The sequence below is a fragment of the Perognathus longimembris genome, chromosome 8 (assembly GCF_023159225.1).
Source record: "Perognathus longimembris pacificus isolate PPM17 chromosome 8, ASM2315922v1, whole genome shotgun sequence".
NCBI lineage: Eukaryota > Metazoa > Chordata > Mammalia > Rodentia > Heteromyidae > Perognathus > Perognathus longimembris.
In genome coordinates this window covers 77,349,855-77,369,727 of record NC_063168.1, presented here as the reverse complement: position 1 = coordinate 77,369,727, position 19,873 = coordinate 77,349,855, and the positions used below count along the sequence as shown (strand labels likewise).

Here is a 19,873-nt window from a genome sequence, read left to right as displayed (position 1 = left end):
ACTGTGTAAACTGGGGAAACGTGCAGGAAAATGTCCAGGAAATATATGCACTGAGGGAAGGCACAGGGAAATGTCCAGTAAACGCATGGACTGGGGGAACGTGCAGGAAAATGTCTGGGAAATATGTGGCATGTTCAGCCCTCTCCCCCTGCCTTATCCTGAGCATGGCGTGGCATGCTCAAGGCCCAGCATCTTTCCTACTCTTCTCCAAACTCAGATATACCCCTGTGTTTGTTTCCACAGGGTCCACCCCAGATGGGGTGCCTCCAACACAGCCCTGGCCCGGTGGCTCCCTCCTGTGTATGAAGATGGGCTCAGTCAGCCCCGAGGCTGGAACTCAGGATTTCTGTACCATGGGACGGCCCTGCCCCCGGTTGGTTCTCAGAATGCCACCTTGGCAGGGTGGGGCTGAGTCTCCAGAAACGCCCCTAACCCCAAGTTGGGGGGGGTGGCAGGCTTCCTCCCAGACCTTGCTTCACCTGACTGGGGCTTCACATAATCCCTCTGGCCCCAGCTGCCTGGGAGGTTGGGGTCCTAGGGTGATGTTTAAGAATGATGTTCCAAAAATAAGTGGAACAATGTAGACTTAAATTCCATTTCAACTAGCTTTGCCTCCTTGCTTTTGATGAGCTCTTGAGTTTTCAGGTAAGTTCTCCTTATCCAGAGAGGACCAGCTTCAGCCAAAGCACTTGCCTGTTTGTCAGTTCACTGGAACATGTAATGGTAATGGCTGCCATTTTGGTCCATGTTGTGTGCTTGTGGAACACACGCATACACACCCTGCTAACCTGCTTTCCCTCATTTGATGAGGCACACTGGCCAGCCTTATACCACATTCCATAATGGGATTCTTGATACACCTCAAAGCAGATACTAGACTCAGCCTAGACACCAGTACCAGAAGTCACGGCCCAGCCTGGTCAGGGGCATCCCGGTCAGCTGTTGGCTGACACCATTACCAAGCTCTCCTGTGAAGGAGAGCCACTGGACATTGTTCGCCATTTCTCATGAGGAGACGGTATGTTCCCAACACCTGGTGAGGAGCAGTGGATGGAGCTGGTGTTGAGGCTCACTGAGACACCTTGGTGCTCTGGACAGCAGGTATGCCCAGCAGGCTCGGGCACACTCTTAACATCCACCTGCCACTCACCTTCTTCGCCTCAGTACCCAGTCTCTAACTTGGGGTAAGACTACCTGACAGGCTCATGCTGACACAATCCAGTTCCACTGCAGAGATTTCTTGAATTCTAAGCAGCGCTGTACTATGATTCTACAAACCAAATTCACTGCTGGGTTCCTAGTTCTCACCTAAATGATTACTCCAATGTTAGAGGCTTAGGACAACAGAAATTTATGACCCTTAGTTCTGCACGTCAGAGGTGGGTCTCCTCTGGCTGAAATTGAGATATCTAAGGGGCATATCCTTCTGCAAGCTCTTAGGGAAGCATCTGCCTCCTTGCCTTTTCAGCTGTGTGTGAGAGTGTGATACGATGGGTTCAAACCTGGGACCTTGCACATGCTAAACAAGTCCTTTTCTGCTGAGCTACATCCTCAGCCCCATCCTTTCCAACTGCCGGAGACTGTCCTATAGCCCTTTGCTCATGGCCTCTTCCTGCAAAGGCAGCAACTGTAGAATCTCTCCAGGCTTCCTGTAAAAATTATATCACTAATGCAGGGCAGCAAGCCTCTCAGATTTTAGAGTAGTTGCTCTTATCTCCAAGTCCTTGATGCAATATCATTTGAGGTGTCTGGCATCTTGGGGCTTGTTATTCTGTCTACCAGATTCCACCCTCTGACCCTCCCAAAGGCTTACACTCCTTCCAAAAACAACCCACAATCCCCTCTTCCAAAGACCTCCAGAACCCATCAACTCAGGGTCCAAAATCATGCCACCTAAGCTGGTCAAAATCAGCAAAGGAGGGATTGGAGGGGACAACCTTCAAGGAGGCAGCTGGGAGTGACCCCCCTGGGGGCCTGGGGGACTGCTTAGGGGGGGCTAGGGGTAACTGCTAGGGGAAATTGAGGGATCTGAGGCTCTGGAAAGTTCCACAGGGCCCCTAGTCCCCACAAAGCACCAACTGGTGCTCCTGTCTTCCACCTCAGCTCTTCCCACCACTCCTGCAGGAAACCGGGCTTCCTGGGGCACCCCCAAACCCTGGATCAAGAACCCTGCCAGGAATTCAGGGCCCCAAAGCCTCGTTTCTCAGCCCAGTGTGGCCTTTCTACATCGTGGCACACAGGTCTCCTTACCCAGGTACGGGAGGTCACGAGGCTCATTATTCAAGCTTCAAATGAGGCTGTGACAGAAGACGACTGGTATTCAGACTTCCTGACTGTGTGGGGACAGTACATCGGTCACGACGTGGCCCTAACACCGCAGAGCACCAGCACGGCCGACTTCTGGGGAGGAGTGGACTGCCAGCTGACCTGTGAGAACCAGAACCCCTGCTTCCCCATACAGGTAGCGTTCTTAGGCTGGGGCTTAGTCATGCATTTAAATGGTCTTCCAGTAGCTGGACCAAAGGGCTTCAATTCAACAAGCCAGTTTATGCCTACACTGCGTCTTGATCAATGTGATCCCTTCCGTCATTGCCTCCAATGATCCCATTTCTTATCTAACCCAGGATGTCTGGGCTGTGTCACCTAAGGGCAAGTGCTGGCGTCTTGGCCAGCATGATTCTCTTTAGCTTCTTCTGACTTTGCTTTGGTTCGGCTTGCAAGATGGCCTGGTGTTCTCCTCGCTGTGTGTGCCCCGTAGAGGCGCCCTCAGCTCCCAATCGCTCCTTGTCGCAGGGCTTCCCGCTCTCTGTGGTGGCGCTTCTCTCTGGAGGTGGTCTATGTGCCTGAGCCTGGGCCTGGCCCGCTCACCCGGCCCTGCCCCCACAGTCCAGAGCAGGCTCCAGGAGGCTGGGAAGCCGCTCAGCCCCAGCGCCGGTCGCGGCCCGGCATCACAAGAAGTCATGCCTGCTGGGGCATGGGGCCTGGATCCGCAGGCACCCAAGATGGTCGGCCGGACACATCCAAGGTCCTAGGGCTGCAGACAGAACGCCGGGGTCAGGGGCAGAGCGGCCACCCCTCCGTGGTGACCGGGCCACTGGGAGGAAGAGGCCGATCTGCCTCCCCGGTGCCAGGCAGCCCCTGGGGCAGCGGGGACGGACCAGAGGGGCCCCAGGACCGGGATCCCGCAAAGCATGGAGCTGCGGGGAGGGGCTGGGGCCGCTGGGCCCTGGCGAACCCTCCAAGGCCTTGCCATGCGTCCCAGGGCCCCGGTGACCTCAAGTCTCTGCTCCCTTCCCAGCTGTCCGCCAACTCCTGGCCGGCCACGGACACCTCGTGCCTGCCCTTCTACCGCTCCGCGGCGGCCTGCGGCTCCGGGGAACAGGGCACGCTCCTGAGCCACCTGTCGGCTGCCAGCCCGCGGCAGCAGATGAACGGCCTGACCTCCTTCCTCGATGCTTCCACCGTGTACGGCAGCTCCGAGGCCGCCGAGAAGCAGCTGCGGGATTGGGACGGCGCAGCGGGAAGGCTGCGGGTCAACGCGCGCCACCAGGACGCGGGCCGCGCGCTCCTGCCCTTCGCCGGCGCGCCCGCCGCCTGCGCGCCCCGGGCCGGCGAGCCCCGCGCACCCCGCGCGCCCTGCTTCCTGGCCGGGGATGGGCGCGCCAGCGAGGTCCCCGCCCTGGCGGCCGTGCACACGCTGTGGCTGCGCGAGCACAACCGCCTGGCCACGGCGCTTGGGGCGCTCAACGCGCACTGGAGCGCAGACACCGTCTACCAGGAGGCACGCAAGGTGGTGGGCGCCCTGCACCAGGTGCGCGCCCCGCACCCTGGGACGCCAGGAACCGGGCCCGGCAGGGGGCCAGGGGCCTCTACCCGCGCCCCCCACCCCGCAGGTCCCCGCGGGGGTCCCTGGGTCTCCAGGCGGGGCCTCTGCGGAGGACTGGGCTGTAGTGGGGTGTCCGCGGCTCAGGCAAAGGCAGCCTGCGCCCCGGGGTGATCCGCGGGCCTCTGTCCCAGCGCCTGGCCAGGCAGACGGTCCCTCCAGGGCAGCAGGCCGCTTGGGCTCCTGTCCCAGCTGCGCATCTCCACATCTCCACTGCGCGAAGGGTCCCCAGGTCCAAGGCCGACCAGGGTCCGCAGCTGCTAAATGTCGCGGGTTTTAGCCCCCAGTGAGTGGGGCGGCGGTGGGGGGCGGGAGGGGGAGGGGTCTAGTATTTTTGTATTTTGAAACATTGAGATTTCTGAGTGAGCAGGTTGAGCCGGGAGCAGTGTTAGTTCTTCATGTCGTGGCCATTTTAATGTTAACTTGGGGTGGGGTGAGACCCCAGTTGGTCACTTACTAGTTTTGTGACTGAGGATGAGTCTGAGGTGTGCCATTCAGTGTGGACAATGCTGAGACTCAGACTCAGAGCACAGTGCACCCGGCCTGGGCCTGGGTCCCCGCCTAGCTTGGGCCTGCTCCCCCAGGGCGCCCTCCCTTCCTGCACCTGCCCCTCCCCTCACAGGGCCCTCCCCTCCGCCCTCCCCTGGAGCGCTGGCTCTACTCCTCATCTGGCCTGCAATCACCTGAAGCCCCCTGCTCAAATCCGGGCCTCCCTCTGCGCAGCTCATCACCCTGCGAGACTATGTGCCCAAGATCCTGGGTCCCGAGGCCTTCCAGCGGTATGTGGGCCCCTACCAAGGCTACGACCCCACAGTGAACCCCACAGTGTCCAACGTCTTTGCCACCGCGGCCTTCCGCTTCGGCCACGCCACAGTCCACCCCCTGGTGAGGAGGCTGGACCCGGACTTCCAGGATGATGCCCGGCTCCCCAGACTGAAGCTGCAGGATGTCTTCTTCAGCCCCTGGAGGCTCATCCACGAAGGTGGGGCATCCATCCTGCTGGGGACCCCGTCCTGCTGTGCACCCCATCCTGCTGGGGACCGCGTCCTGCTCAGGCGTCCGTCCTGCTAGGGTGCCCATCCTGCTGGGGCATCCATCCTGCTGGGGACCCTGTCCTGCTCAAGCATCCTTCCTACTGGAGACCCCGTCCTGCTGGGGCATCCATCCTGCTGGGGACCCCGTCCTGCTCAGGTGTCCATCCTTCCCGGAGTGCAGCACCACACTGACCCCCAGCCCACAGCTCACCTGCCCCAGTGCCCAGTGCACGCTTTCTCCTTCCCTATTGGTGTTTAGTTGATGCTGTCCAAGTGGTCAGTGTTTAGAGGAAAACAGAGCCTTCCAAAGCTTTTTAATAGTGGACTGTTCGTCAGAAATACTTCCTCTGGGCCAGGTCCCAGCGGCTCATGCCTATAATCCTAGCTACGCAGGAAGCTGAGATCTGTGGCTCATGGTTCATAGCCAGCCTGGGCAGGAAAGTCCATGAGACTCTTATCTCCAATTAATCAATCAAAAGCCGGAAGTGGAGCTGTGGCTCAAGTGGTAGAGTGTTAGCCTTGAATGAAAAAGCTCAGGGACAAGCTTAGGCCTTGAGTTCAAACCTCAGTACCAGAACAAAATGGAAAAGAATGAGAGAAAGACAGAAATAACCCTCTCGTGTGTTTCTGGAGCCCTTCAGAAGGCTGGTTCAATTACCACAGGTGTGAGCAGCCCCACGGTGACTGCAGGGACTCCGCCGCCATCACCCTTGTGCGGGTGCACTGTGACACCACCATCGGTCCTGTCCCTAACACTGCACGTGTCCCTGGCAGTGAGCTTTAGGAAGCTAGTGTTCAAGTGAAAATCATTTTATTTCCTGGTTAGATTTGAGAGTGTCGTTTCTGCTTCCTTTGTTTGCACGCTCTCTTTCTCTCTCCCCTCATGCTCTTCCTTTCTGGAAGGTGCCACTCTCTGAGCAGCCTGTGAGTCAGGTAGGTGGGGTGGCACGCGGGGTAGGAAGATGTGGCTGACTGACCCGTTGCCCCGTGGCTTGTGGGGAAAGGCCCGGGGTCACCCCTCATCCCCTCGCCACAGGGCAATGAACACTGTCAAAGAAAATGGCATTCCACTTTGGGGGTCTCTAGCAGAGTGTGCCACACAGAGTCAAGGATTCGGTTTGCCCTGGGATGGCCTCGGACCCTGGCAGGGGTGGAGTGAGGCCCAGGGACCCAGGTTCCAGGTGGAGCCGTGGCCGCTTACTGTGGTGGTCATCAGAGGAAAGCGTTGCTTTCTTTGTAATGCTCCCACTGTTGAAAACAAAAGCTGATGGCTGAAGGATGGAGGCTCACTCCAGGGGGGCCTGGGGTGTTGAAGGTCCTCTGTCTGCCGCACTGTGCTCAGAGCCAGGCCAGGGTTGGTCCACTGAGAGAGCGAGCAGCGTCCTCACCGGGGGAAATCGCCCAAGGTTGTCAGGAATGAGTGTGCGTGATTCAGAAATCCTTCAGCGCATCCTGACCCCTGCCTGCTGTCGTGCAGGGGGCCTGGATCCCATCCTGAGAGGCCTCCTGGCCAGACCCGCCAAGCTGCAGGTGCCGGACCAGCTGATGAACGAGGTGCTGACAGAGCGCCTGTCTGTGCTCTCCAGCCCGGGCACCTTGGACCTGGCGTCTCTAAACCTTCAGAGGGGCCGGGACCACGGCCTGCCAGGTGTGTGTCCCTCGGGAAGGGAACCTCGGGGGAGGTGTGACCCGCCAGAGCCATCTGCTCTTAGAAAGACAGATTTAGAGCGTAGCCTGCTCACAAAGCTCTCACCAGCTTCTAAGCCTCAGCAGGGACTGGTGTGTGTGTGTGTCGACAGAGTCTCTCTGTGGAACCCAGGCTGGACTGGACCTCACTCAGAGACCACCTAGGTCTCACCTAAGAGGAGTGCAGACCAGGCCCAGCTCTAGCAATGCATGTTTACCTGTGGTCCAGCCTCTCCCAGGTGGCAGGCACCAGAGGAAGCTGACCACCCAGGCACCGTGGGGAAGGCTCCAGGGCAGATCCCCAGCAAACGTGGGGCTTCCCAGAACAATCCCAGAAGTTCTAGCTGCCTTCCTCTCCCCAAGCCCCTGCCACTCCGCCACGTTATGAGGCAAGTCAGAGTTCCCCACGTGTGACAGGCAGAGCAGACTCGGGGTGAGTGTGAACACACACATGCATCAGTATCATAGGCACCACATAGACACACCTGCATCAAACAAACCCACACAGGCCCACAGGTCTGCCCCTCACGCGTCTGAATACTGGGAGCAGCCTTCCTCGCCAATCACTCAGCACCATCTGACTGTAGTTGTCATATACTTCAGATTCTACATCTCAGTGCCCATGTTCTGTCAATTTGTTTCTTCTCTCCTCTCGTCTGCCTTCCGGGACTTGTTCCCATGACCGGAGGCCCTGCCCCTGGCTCCGCCTCTGGCCTCCACAGGATCCCATCCCTCATTCCTTCAGGCTGACTTCACTGCCTGTCCCCCAGTCTTTGTCCGCAGTGCCCTGAGGAGACTTGACCGGGTCTCCCATGTATTTCTCTGTGTGTGTGTGTGTGTGTGTTTGTGCAGAGCTCTTGTTGCTTGTGTGTGGTATCTGAAGCACTGGGAATAAGACATGACAGTCTTTGCTCAAGGACTGCAAAAAGCAGAAGAGATGAGGAGGGGAGAGGAGGCGGGAAAGGGATGAGAACTGGCACCCTTTTGTTCTCTGTGCACTCCTGACATCATTAAGGAGTGTAACTCTGAAGTGGATAAGGACCTGTCTCTGAATCTCAGGCCTCAGTGAGAGGACTGAGCGACTTGGTCTGAAGAGCCATCCCCCCCCCGCCCCCCCCAGCCCCATGACTCTCATGATCACACTCCTCCTAAGGCTCGGAGTCCTTCTGGAGCAGTCCAGCATGGTAGGCTCTGCAGGGCGGGACTGTGGGCTCTGCCATGGCTCCTCTGCAGCAGGGAATGGTGAACGGGGCTCCAATCCCTGTGACCCCAGCTTCCCCTGGGCGGTAGGATCCGTGGGAAAGTTGATGAAAACCGCCCAGCGCTCTTGTGCAGGCTACAATGCATGGAGAGAGTTCTGCGGCCTGCCGCGCCTGGAGACCCCAGCTGAGCTGAGCAGGGCCATCGCCAATAGCAGCCTTGTCGAGCAGTTGATGGACCTGTACAAGCATCCAGACAACATCGATGTCTGGCTGGGCGGCCTGGTGGAAGACGTCCTGCCGAGGGCCAGGACCGGCCCGCTGTTCGCCTGCCTCATCGGGAAGCAGATGAAGGCCTTGAGGGATGGGGACAGGTGGGTGCTGCCTGCAGGGAGCTTCTAGGAGCTTGCGGGTCCCTGCCGGGTCTGTGTGGCTTGGGTGCTGCTCCACCATGCTGCCCTCCTCCTGGTTAGCTCTCAAGTGCAGCGTTCCAGTGGGAACAAAATTAAAAGAGCCTGGCTGCAAAGTAGACTGACGCACTTAAAATACAAGGGGCACCAACTTCCCACCTTCCCCACTGCCACCCGAAGAAGCAGGAATCTGATGGAAATCGAGTGGCATCCCGTGACCGCCTCACGTGGCTGTTCTCTGATGTCTGCTAAGAGGGTACAGGCAAACCTAACCCCCATGCTGAGGTGTAGGCCTCCACCACGTCCATAAGCAGACACACCTGCACCATGCACATATACTGTTTTACACAACTGCATGGAGCTTTCTGCTGATACTGCAGAGAGAGACAGGGAAATGCTGCCCTTCTTGTTTGACAGTCGCATGTAGCCGATGTGTCCTCTGACCAGGAGATTGTCTCCCTCACCACTCTGTCTTAGGATGTCATGAGCTTGGAAAGTGGTGTGCTTACTGGACTTGTGTGTGTGCATGTGTGTGTGCATGAATATGTGTGTACGTGTGATAAGCAGACTCTGGGCGGAGCTCAGGTGAACGCAGCCAGATGTCTCTGGCAGAGGCAGTGGTGCTGAGGTGATTTCCCCAAGTGTCTCCAGAGGTCAGTACAGAACAGGTGCTCCAGGGGCGGGGCTTGGCCTCAGCCGGGCCCCATGCGCAGAGCACTGCGCGACCATTGGCCAGGCCTCATAGGCAGAGCCCTGCGTGACCATCTGCTGGGCCAGAGGCAGCAGAGGGGAAGGGTCCTGCTCCTCACCCCCGTGCCCCTTCTGTGCAGGCTTTGGTGGGAAAATGGCCCTGTCTTCACCGACGCTCAGAGGAGGGAGCTGGAGAAGCACTCTCTGTCCCGGGTCATCTGTGACAACACAGGCCTCGCCAGTGTGACTGTGGACGCCTTCCACACTGGAGAATTTCCCCGGGATTTCAAGCCCTGCAAAGACATCCCGGGGCTGGACCTGGATGCCTGGAAGGAGAACATTCCACAAGGTGCCCGGGCCCCTTTTGCTAGATCTGAGGCATTGTCAAAGAAAGCCTGCCTTCTCAAAGAAGCTGGTCTTAAGCCTGCACCCTGAGGAAGCCGCTCCAGCCCCACTGTGGTTCTCCTTGAGGTGTGGCCCTCGTCCTAAGCCTTTGGGGCAGTAAGTTCCAAGAGGAGTCTGCCAAGGCTGCTGCCTCTGCTCTGCCCCATCCAGGCTCAGGGAGCTGGGCCTCCGCTCTGCCCCATCCAGGCTCTGACTCAGGGAGCTGGGCCTCCGCTCTGCCCCATCCAGGCTCAGACTCAGGGAGCTGGGCCTCCTCTCTGTCCCCATCCAGGCTCAGGCTCACAGGGCTGGGCGTCCACTCTGCCCCTGTCCAGCCTCAGGCTCAGGGAGCTGCGCCTCTGCTCTGCCCTGTCGGGGCTCAGGCTTGCAGAGCTGGTGTAGCTGGACCTCAGCACCAACACCAGTTCACCTTCCCCACTGGGCCTATCCACTCATGCCAGAGCCAGCACTGCTGACTGAGCTGGGCCTTCCATGCCCTGGTTCTCTCCCAGCTGAGAGGCAGCAGGTGAGGTTTTATATTGTTTACAGACAGTGATCCCAAGGTTCTGGGATTTGGTTGACAAAGCAAATGATCTGACCTTAGTGATCATAAGCAACACCAGCTCCGCGTCATGCCGAACCAGGGTTCAAGATGAGGCTGAAGAGTTAGCTGCCTGTGCCTCCTGCACTTTTCCAGAGACCTGGGACCCATGTGCCACACACACACACACACACACACACACACACACACACACAGACATACCATGCATAATGGACATACACACAGACACACACACAGATACCTTTTAGCACTTCCATCCCAGAGAAACAAGACTCAATCTCCTCCCTGAAGATCCCATCTTTAATAAAGCCGTGTGCTGAGGTACCAGGAATAAGGAGCTAAACTATGAATTTAGGAGGATGCAGTTCAGCCCCCACATGGATTTGGTGTGGACTCTGGCTCTCGGTGGGCTGACGGCCCTCTGACCTTCGCAATGCACAGATGGTGGGTGTGGCCTCCCGGGCAAGGTGGACGACGGAGACTCTGTGTTCTGTGACGAGGCCGGGCGACAAGTGCTGGTGTATTCCTGTCATCCCGGGTATGCGCTCCGCGGGCCGGAGCAGGCTACCTGCACCCCACAAGGATGGGACGTCCAGCCGCCGGTCTGTAAAGGTCAGCCACACAGGGCCCGCAGCTGCCGACGGCTCCCGTGGGAATGAGTGCTAGGCCGGGCACTGGCTCAGCTGGTGGAGCCCTGGCTGGCTGGGAAGAGGCTACCCGGGGTGGTCGGCCGCGGGCTCCTCCCTCCTCTGCCGCTCACTTTGCACACTCTTTGTGCAGATGTTGATGAGTGTGCAGACCTGGCACACCCACCCTGCCACCCCTCCGCGACGTGCAAGAATACCAAGGGCAGCTTCCAGTGTGTGTGCACTGACCCCTACGTGCTGGCGCAGGACGGGAGGGCCTGCGTGGGTGAGTGACCTCTGCTGCCCACGGGCCACTTTCTGTGAGGTTTTTCAATGTATTTAAGGTCCCCAGCTACCAGTTCCCTTCTGCCGGGGAGGGCAGCCTGCAGACCGGCCAGGCGTGAGACCAGGGCTTGCTCTGCCTCATGGGAAGGAGCAGTGTCTGCAGGACGCAGGGCGGAGAGCCCAGGCCGCGCCGCGGCAGCCCTGTCCACACGCTCAGGCCGGACGTGGGGCTGTCCACGGCACTGCTCTGCGCTCAGAGGCTGGCTTAGGGACCTGCCAGGTGAACTAAGCAGGCACCGGGGTCAGCCTGCAGCTTCCCTGGGCCTACAGTCTCACCTGGGCACCTCCTTTCCAATCGGGGGGGGGGGGGAAGATAGTACACTGCACACGGCTCACGGCACACAGCACACTGCACACTGCACACTGCACACCACACACTGCACACAGCACACTGCACACCGCACACTGCACACCACACACTGCACAATTCACACAGCACACCGCACAGTGCACACAGCACACAGCACACTGCACACCGCACACTGCACACTGCACACCGCACACAGCACACAGCACACTGCACACAGCACACAGCACACAGCACACCACATACTGCACACCACATACTGCACACAGCACACCACACACTGCACAATTCACACAGCACACCGCACAGTGCACACAGCACACAGCACACTTCACACCGCACACTGCACACTGCACACAGCACACAGCACACTGCACACAGTACACCACACACTGCACACCACACACCACATACCGCACAATTCACACAGCACACCACACAGTGCACACTGCACACAGCACACCACACTGCACACCACACACTGCACACAGCACACCACACTGCACACAGCACTCAGCACACAGCACATTGCACACTGCACATCACACACCACACACTGCACACAGCACACCACATACTGCACACAGTACACAACACAACACACACTACACACAGCACACTGCACACAGCACTCAGCACACAGCACATTACACACAGCACACTGCACATCACACACCACACACTGCACACAGCACACCACACAGTGCACACAGCACCTAGCACACTGCACACAACATCTAGCACAACCTGCACTGCAGACAGCACACCGCACACCACGCACTGCACATAGCACACCGCACAGCACACACCACACACTGCACACAGCATTCCACATACCGCACACTACACACAGCCCACCACACACCACACAAAGCACACGGCACACCACACTGCACACCACACACCGCACACCGCACACCGCACACCACACAGTGCACACAGCACACCACACACCGCACACTGCACACAGCACACAGCACACCACACAGTGCACACAGCACACCACACACCGCACACTGCACACTGCACACAGCACACCACACACTGCACACAGCACACCACACACCGCACACGGCACACCACACACCGCACACTGCACACAGCACACCAGACAGTGCACACAGCACACCACACACCGCACACTGCACACAGCACACAGCACACCACACAGTGCACACAGCACACCACACACCGCACACTGCACACTGCACACAGCACACCACACACTGCACACAGCACACCACACACCGCACATGGCACACCACACACCGCACACTGCACACAGCACACCACACAGTGCACACAGCACACCACACACCGCACACTGCACACAGCACACAGCACACCACACAGTGCACACAGCACACCACACACCACACACTGCACACAGCACACAGCACACCACACACAACACAACACACACCACACACTGCACACAGCACACCACACACCACACACTGCACACAGCACACAGCACACCACACACAACACAACACACACCGCACACTGCAGTCAGCACACAGCACCTAGCACACTGCACACATCTAGCACAACCCACACTGCACACAGCACACCGCACACCACGCACTGCACACAGCACACCGCACAGCACACACTGCACACAGCATTCCACATACCGCACACTACACACGGCCCACCACACACCACACACTGCACACAGCACACAGCACACCACACACAACACAACACACACCGCACACTGCACACAGCACACCACACACCGCACACGGCACACCACACACCGCACACAATACAACACACACCGCACACTGCACACAGCACACCACACACCACACACTGCACACAGCACACCACACACCGCACACTGCACACAGCACACAGCACACCACACACAACACAACACACACCGCACACTGCAGTCAGCACACAGCACCTAGCACACTGCACACATCTAGCACAACCCACACTGCACACAGCACACCGCACACCACGCACTGCACACAGCACACGACACAGCACACACTGCACACAGCATTCCACATACCGCACACTACACACGGCCCACCACACACCACACAAAGCACACGGCACACCACACTGCACACAACACACAGCACACGGCACACCACACATTGCACACTGCACACCGCACACTGCACACCACACACTGCACACAGCACACGGCACACCACACACCACACACCGCACACCACACACTGCACACAGCACACTGCACACAGCACACCACACACCGCACACTGCACACAGCACACAGCACAGCACACACAACACAACACACACCGCACACTGCAGTCAGCACACAGCACCTAGCACACTGCACACAACATCTAGCACAACCCACACTGCACACAGCACACCGCACACCACGCACTGCACACAGCACACCGCACAGCACACACTGCACACAGCACACCGCACAGCACACACTGCACACAGCATTCCACATACCGCACACTACACACGGCCCACCACACACCACACAAAGCACACGGCACACCACACTGCACACAACACACAGCACACGGCACACCACACATTGCACACTGCACACCGCACACTGCACACCACACACTGCACACAGCACACGGCACACCACACACCACACACCACACACCGCACACCGCACACAGCACACTGCACACAGCACACCACACACCGCACACTGCACACAGCACACAGCACAGCACACACAACACAACACTCACCGCACACTGCAGTCAGCACACAGCACCTAGCACACTGCACACAACATCTAGCACAACCCACACTGCACACAGCACACGGCACACCACGCACTGCACACAGCACACAGCACAGCACACGGCACACCACACATTGTACACTGCACACCGCACACTGCACACCACACAATGCACACAGCACACCACACACCGCACACAACACCACACACACTGCACACAGCACACGGCACACAGCACACCACACACAACACACACGGCACACTGCACACCACACACTGCACACAGCACATAGCACCTAGCACACTGCACACACACCTAGCACAACACACACTGCACACCACATACTTCATACTGCTGACAGCACACTACATGCAGCACACAACACTCTACATACTGCATACTACACACAGCACACCACACACCACACACTGCACACTGCAGACAGCACACCACGCACCTCATACTGCACCCCACACACTGCACTCTGCGGTCAGCACACAGCACACAGTACACTACATGCAGCACACCACACACCACACACAGCATGCACTGCAGACAGCACACTTACGCACTACACGCAGCACACTGCACAGAGCACACTACACACTGGAGACCGCACAGCAGCACGCAGCCCATCACGTATCACATACCACACGCAGCACACTGCACACCGCACACCGCTGTGTGATCACGACACCCGACACTCTCTCTGCTGCGTTGCTATCACTGCTCGCACACCCACACCCGCCATGCTCACTGCCTCAGTGGCTTTCCGAGGCTCATGGACAGCACTATGCACCGCACTGTGGTAGCCAGGTGCTGCGCGCCCCACTAACCCGTCTCTTCCCACGCAGACTCTGGCAGGCTCCCTCGGGCATCCTGGGTCTCCATCGCGCTGGCGGGCATTCTCGTTGGCGGCTTGGCGGGTCTCAGCTGGACGGTGATTTGCAGGTGGTAAGTCCCACCCCCGCCTGCACTTTAGACACTGGACAGTCTCCTCCCCGTAGGCTTGGCCTGGGTTTGGTGTCCGGCGTTTGTTGTAGACGGTCTGTGCCCCAGCGCACAGAGCTCAGGCCAGTGCGGTGCTCCGGGCCCTCTGGCGCCCAGCAGCGGACGCGCCACGACCGCCCTCCCACCTCGGCTCTGCCCAGTAACAGCACACACGGATTCCGTAATCGTGAAGGACGGCATCGAGGTGCGCTGCAGTGGGAAGTCAACTTCTCCCAGAGATTTCTCTAAGGGAAATAAAGAGGTTTCTCGTGCCGACTCTTCTGCCGTGTCCCCATCCTCATGAGCAGAAGTTAAGGGTTGGACTCGTGTGTTCCACGTGTCACTGCTGTGAGACACTGGGGTGACAAGTCTGGGGCGCTGCTGTGTCCACAGTGCCCCAGGGGAGCAGCTGGCTTGGGTCCCGGCGGCGGCCGCTCTGTGCCCTGCTGGAGGAGGCCTCCACTCGCCTTGCATCCGTCAGAGCCCATTCTGGCTCTTCTTGATTTTCTGATGCACAGCATTTGTTTTAAATACAAAGCATGAAGGCAGACAGCAGCACCGACTCTAACGAGCCCGTTCTGCCCCCCTCCCGCCTGCCAGAGCTCTTGGGCCTGAGCACCCTTCCTACTCCTAGCAACTTCTTGGCACGCTAAGAAATTCCCACCCCTTGACCTAGAAAGAAACTTCTTTGCATATTTTATGCTTTGATTGCATGCCTCATGAAGACAGATTCCTAAGCAGTCAGAGACCCAGCAAACACCGGATATCACCATTGTTTCTGAGCGGTCAGAGCAAAGGTGGAAGCCCCTGTCCCCTGCAAGGCCAGCTTAGCCAACTGCAAGGGCTGCCCGGGCCTCCTCACTGGGCTCCTGAATCTGTGATCTTTCTGGGGTGTGGTTGCCCGGAGAGACATGGCAGCCGAAGGTTAGACGGCGCTGGGAAAGGTCCCCAGAGAGGCGGCCATCAGCGAGCAGGCGTGTCAGAGTCGGTCCCAAGACAGGAACGCAACCCAAGAGACTGCGCTGAGGCACAGGGCACCCCAATATCTCTGCAGAATGTCCTAGAGATGGCTGAGACTCCCCCTAGTGGACGGATCGTGTTTTCTGAAATACATCTTGGCATAATTGCTTTATCACAATGGAGGTGGCTTTTTACCACACTTTCTTGTATCCAAGTTGCTGTCTCATAGTCTAGTTGTGCACGGAGACCTGCGCAAACGCAACAGCGGCAGGGGGGCCGCCGCAGGCCAGAACTCACCGTGAACACTTACGTGAGCCCCAACTAAAAAACCCCAACAACTAGACTAAATTTGAGAAGATTCAAGAATCAATCCTCTGCCTTTTAAAAAATGTAACCAAGCTAAGCACCAGGTATTCGAGGCCCTCCGCGTTGCTAGGAAACATGAGGCACATCGGTGTTGGGCTCAAAGCACAGCATGGAAGCCGGCGGTGGTGCCCGGGGCTGGACGGTGGAGGGAGGGGAAGGCCCTGAGGACGGGCGCACCCTGACCTCTGCCAGGCCTCCAGCAGAACGACACCACAGCCGGCACTAAAGAACGTGAGCGGCGGCCTTGCCTCCTCACTTGACTTTTCCTCCTAGGCTCTGCGTGTCTCTGATAATTAAAGCTGTGGTAAATGAAGTGGGGCAGGATGGGGGCTGTGGTGGCTGCTGTCCATCTTCCGTGTGCCTTTGGGGCGGGGCGCCTCTGACACAGATGGAAACCCTAGGCCACACCACAGCAGACAGGCCGCACTCCCAGGCTTCCAGAATGACCCCATGGAGGATGGGGTGTGGGGGGGGGGGCTGTCCCTCCAGCCCAGAGGGGTCTCCCCGACTGCAGCCTGGAGCAAGCACTGGGGTGTCCTGGCTTCCGGCTGCCATGGGAGAGGCCGTCCCAGGGGTCTTCTGGGCTCTGGCGGCAGTGGTGATGTGTGCGTTTATCCACAGGACACATTCGGACACCAAGGCCACCCTGCCAGTTACGGCGAGGGATTTGAGAGCGTCCGTCCTGCCGGGGTGTGGGCCGGCTCCGCCCCGGACGGCAGTCCGAGACCCGGAGCAGGTAGGTTCACGCCATTATTTAGGACACTGGTGTGACCAGTGCCTCTCACCAAGAATCAGGGTGTCGCTGACAGTGTCTGCCATTCTTGACGCTCCCCCCCCCCAACCCCGGGCCCCTCTGCTGCTCTCTATACAAGCCTCAGATGTGGGTACAGTGCCCCCCCCCGCCTGTCATTGTCCCAGGCAGAGTCCAGTCCTCAGAGAATGAGGTCCCACCAAAGCTGAACCTACTTTAAAAAACAAAAGTACAAATTGAGTGATAGGAATGAAAATGGCTTTAATTAGACCAGTTTCAAACTGAGGGCTATTTACTTCAACCAAGCCTTAGCTGGAAGTGGACAGGAGATTAACGAGGAGCTAAAAGCTCATGTTGACCTATAGTGCAGAGAATCCATGGAGGTTTGCTTTGCCCCCCCGCCCGGCTCGCACGCACCTCAGGGGCCGGTGTGGGTTTCCAGCGGCAGGGGAGGCTGTGGCGGCCGGCACGGCGGTGCGGGCCGCAGGACTCGTGGCCGCACCGAGTGGGGGAGGACTAGGAACTGTGCGTCCCAGCTTGCAAGATGGCCAGGTGCTCAAGTGTTCTTGCTATGAAGACTGAGCAGATGAAGTAGCTAGTGAGTTCCTTGACCGCACACAAGTATTCCACGTCCTGTTTACAGCACAAATACAGACCTGGTCCCACAATCAGAACCAACTATGAGTTGCCGACTGAAAATAAAAATTGGCATTGAAAGCATCACCTCCAGAGGAGGGGTCTGTCTGGATGACCTGCCCGAGAGAGTCAGTGCTAGGCTTGAGGGGAGCAGGGACCTGAGCCCCGCCGCAGAGTGAGGACCGGAGCCCCTGCTCTGCCCTCCCCGCTGTGGGGGGACGGCTGGGCCCGGAGAGCTCGCAGAGGACCCCACCCCCTTTCCAGCTCACCCGGGCCCTGTGGACGGGCAGCTTCTAAGGCACCTGCTCAGGCACAGACCTTAGCGCCCCTGTCCCCCACTGCCCCCAGTGGAGGCCCCTGTGCCCCTGTCCCCCACTATCCCCGGGGGGGCCCCATGCCCCTGTCCCCTGCTGCCCCCAGTGGAGGCCCCCATGCCCCTGTCCCCCACTATCCCCGGGGGGGCCCCATGCCCCTGTCCCCCGCTGCCCCCAATAGGCCCCATGCCCCTGTCCCCCGCTGCCCCAGGCCCCCAGTGGGCCCCATGCCCCTGTCCCCCACTATCCCCAGTGGGCCCCATGCCCCTGTCCCCCACAGCCTCCAGTGGAAGCCCCTGTGCCCCTGTCCCCCACTATCCCCGGGAGGGCCCCATGCCCCTGTCCCCCACTATCCCTGGGGGGGCCCCATGCCCCTGTCCCCCGCTGCCCCCAATAGGCCCCATGCCCCTGTCCCCTGCTGCCCCAGGCCCCCAGTGGGCCCCACGCCCCTGTCCCCCACAGCCTCCAGTGGGCCCCATGCCCCTGTCCCCCACAGCCTCCAGTGGAGGCCCCTGTGCCCCTGTCCCCCACTATCCCCGGGGGGGCCCCATGCCCCTGTCCCCCGCTGCCCCCAATAGGCCCCATGCCCCTGTCCCCCGCTGCCCCAGGCCCCCAGTGGGCCCCATGCCCCTGTCCCCCACTATCCCCAGTGGGCCCCATGCCCCTGTCCCCCACTATCCCCAGTGGGCCCCACGCCCCTGTCCCCCACTATCCCCAGTGAGTCCCATGCCCCTGTCCCCGCTATCCCCAGTGGGCCCCATGCCCCTGTCCCCCACTATCCCCAGTGAGTCCCATGCCCCTGTCCCCCACTATCCCCAGTGAGTCCCATGCCCCTGTCCCCCACTATCCCCAGTGGGCCCCATGCCCCTGTCCCCCACTATCCCCAGTGGGCCCCACGCCCCTGTCCCCCACAGCCTCCAGTGGGGGCCCCCGTGCCCCTGTCCCCCGCTGCCCCAGGCCCCCAGTGGGCCCCATGCCCCTGTCCCCCACTGCCCCCAGTGGGGGCCCCCGTGCCCCTGTCCCCCACTATCCCCCGGGGGGGCCCCATGCCCTGCCCCCCGCTGCCCACAGGGGCCGGGCTCACGGTGGCTTCTCTCCACAGGACCCTGCCTGCGGGTCTCGGGTCCTCCTCTGCGAGTAGGCAGGTCCACTCCTCTGGAGACCCCGGCGCTGACAAGAGCGGATCCTAGGCCGCCTCACGAGTTGTGGAGGCAGAAACGTGGGCAAGAGGAGCAGCGGGGCCAGTGGCCGTCCCCGGTGCCCGGGTTCCTCCGTCTGGGGTCCCTTTTGAGAGGAAGGGGTGCGTGCGTGCACGCAGTCCGAGTCGGAGGCTGGGATGTCTGCACCGAGCCTCTCAGGAGAGCCAGCGGCTGGAAAGCCAGAGCCACACCATAGAGTAGCTTAGTTAGGACGACGGGCACGGAATCAGATATTTTCAAACTTTCCTGTTGCAAAATCACTCCTACAGCTGTTTTCCAGTAATGGCAAACAGGAGTGGGGGGAGACGATGTTCTGGTAACTACGGCGCAGAAGTAAACGAATGCTGCAGCGGAAGCTGGTCTGTCCTTTCTGTACACGCCGCCTGTCCCCTCCTCCGGGGTGTTTGTGTTAAGATGCGTTCACACACGCGTATCTGCAAGCCCGAGCCGCCGCGCTCCACAGACACCAGCGTAGCTCGGAGCCGTCCTGCCATCTAACAAATGCCTGAGACAACCAGGTCCACTGTGGCTCGGCGCTGGAGGAGCCCGTCAGTCACGTGGCCTGGAGAGAGGCCACAGATCGAGGCAGGAGCTCATGATGGAGAAAACTCACGGTGACTCCATGGTTGGACACAGAGCACAGAGAAGACCAAGGGACTGGGCCCCGCGAACACGTGGGGACCTGAGACCTCCCACTCGGCCCCAGCCTTAGAGACCCCAGCCCTCCCAACGCACCCATCGGGGGCCGAGCTACCACACAGGGGCTTGGGCTGTGGAAGCTCAGGTCACAGCGCTCTCCTCCCACCAGGCCGGTGCTCCTGGGTGA

General features: G+C 59.5%; 1 protein-coding gene across 1 annotated transcript in view; it reads left to right on the top strand.

Moving 5' to 3' along the window:
• Window positions 1–18,989, top strand: part of Tpo (thyroid peroxidase) — a 31,519-nt gene extending 12,530 nt beyond the window's left edge. Inside the window, exons 5-18 of the mRNA XM_048352243.1 lie at window positions 244–373; window positions 2,255–2,461; window positions 3,299–3,811; window positions 4,607–4,865; window positions 6,395–6,565; window positions 7,939–8,176; window positions 9,043–9,251; window positions 10,290–10,460; window positions 10,629–10,760; window positions 14,686–14,785; window positions 16,769–16,883; window positions 17,264–17,423; window positions 17,883–18,632; window positions 18,736–18,989. Of these exons, the coding sequence (XP_048208200.1) occupies window positions 244–373; window positions 2,255–2,461; window positions 3,299–3,811; window positions 4,607–4,865; window positions 6,395–6,565; window positions 7,939–8,176; window positions 9,043–9,251; window positions 10,290–10,460; window positions 10,629–10,760; window positions 14,686–14,785; window positions 16,769–16,883; window positions 17,264–17,423; window positions 17,883–18,632; window positions 18,736–18,989 (3,409 nt within the window). The remainder of the gene's footprint in view (window positions 1–243; window positions 374–2,254; window positions 2,462–3,298; window positions 3,812–4,606; window positions 4,866–6,394; window positions 6,566–7,938; window positions 8,177–9,042; window positions 9,252–10,289; window positions 10,461–10,628; window positions 10,761–14,685; window positions 14,786–16,768; window positions 16,884–17,263; window positions 17,424–17,882; window positions 18,633–18,735) is intronic.
• The last annotated feature ends 884 nt before the right edge of the window (window positions 18,990–19,873 follow it).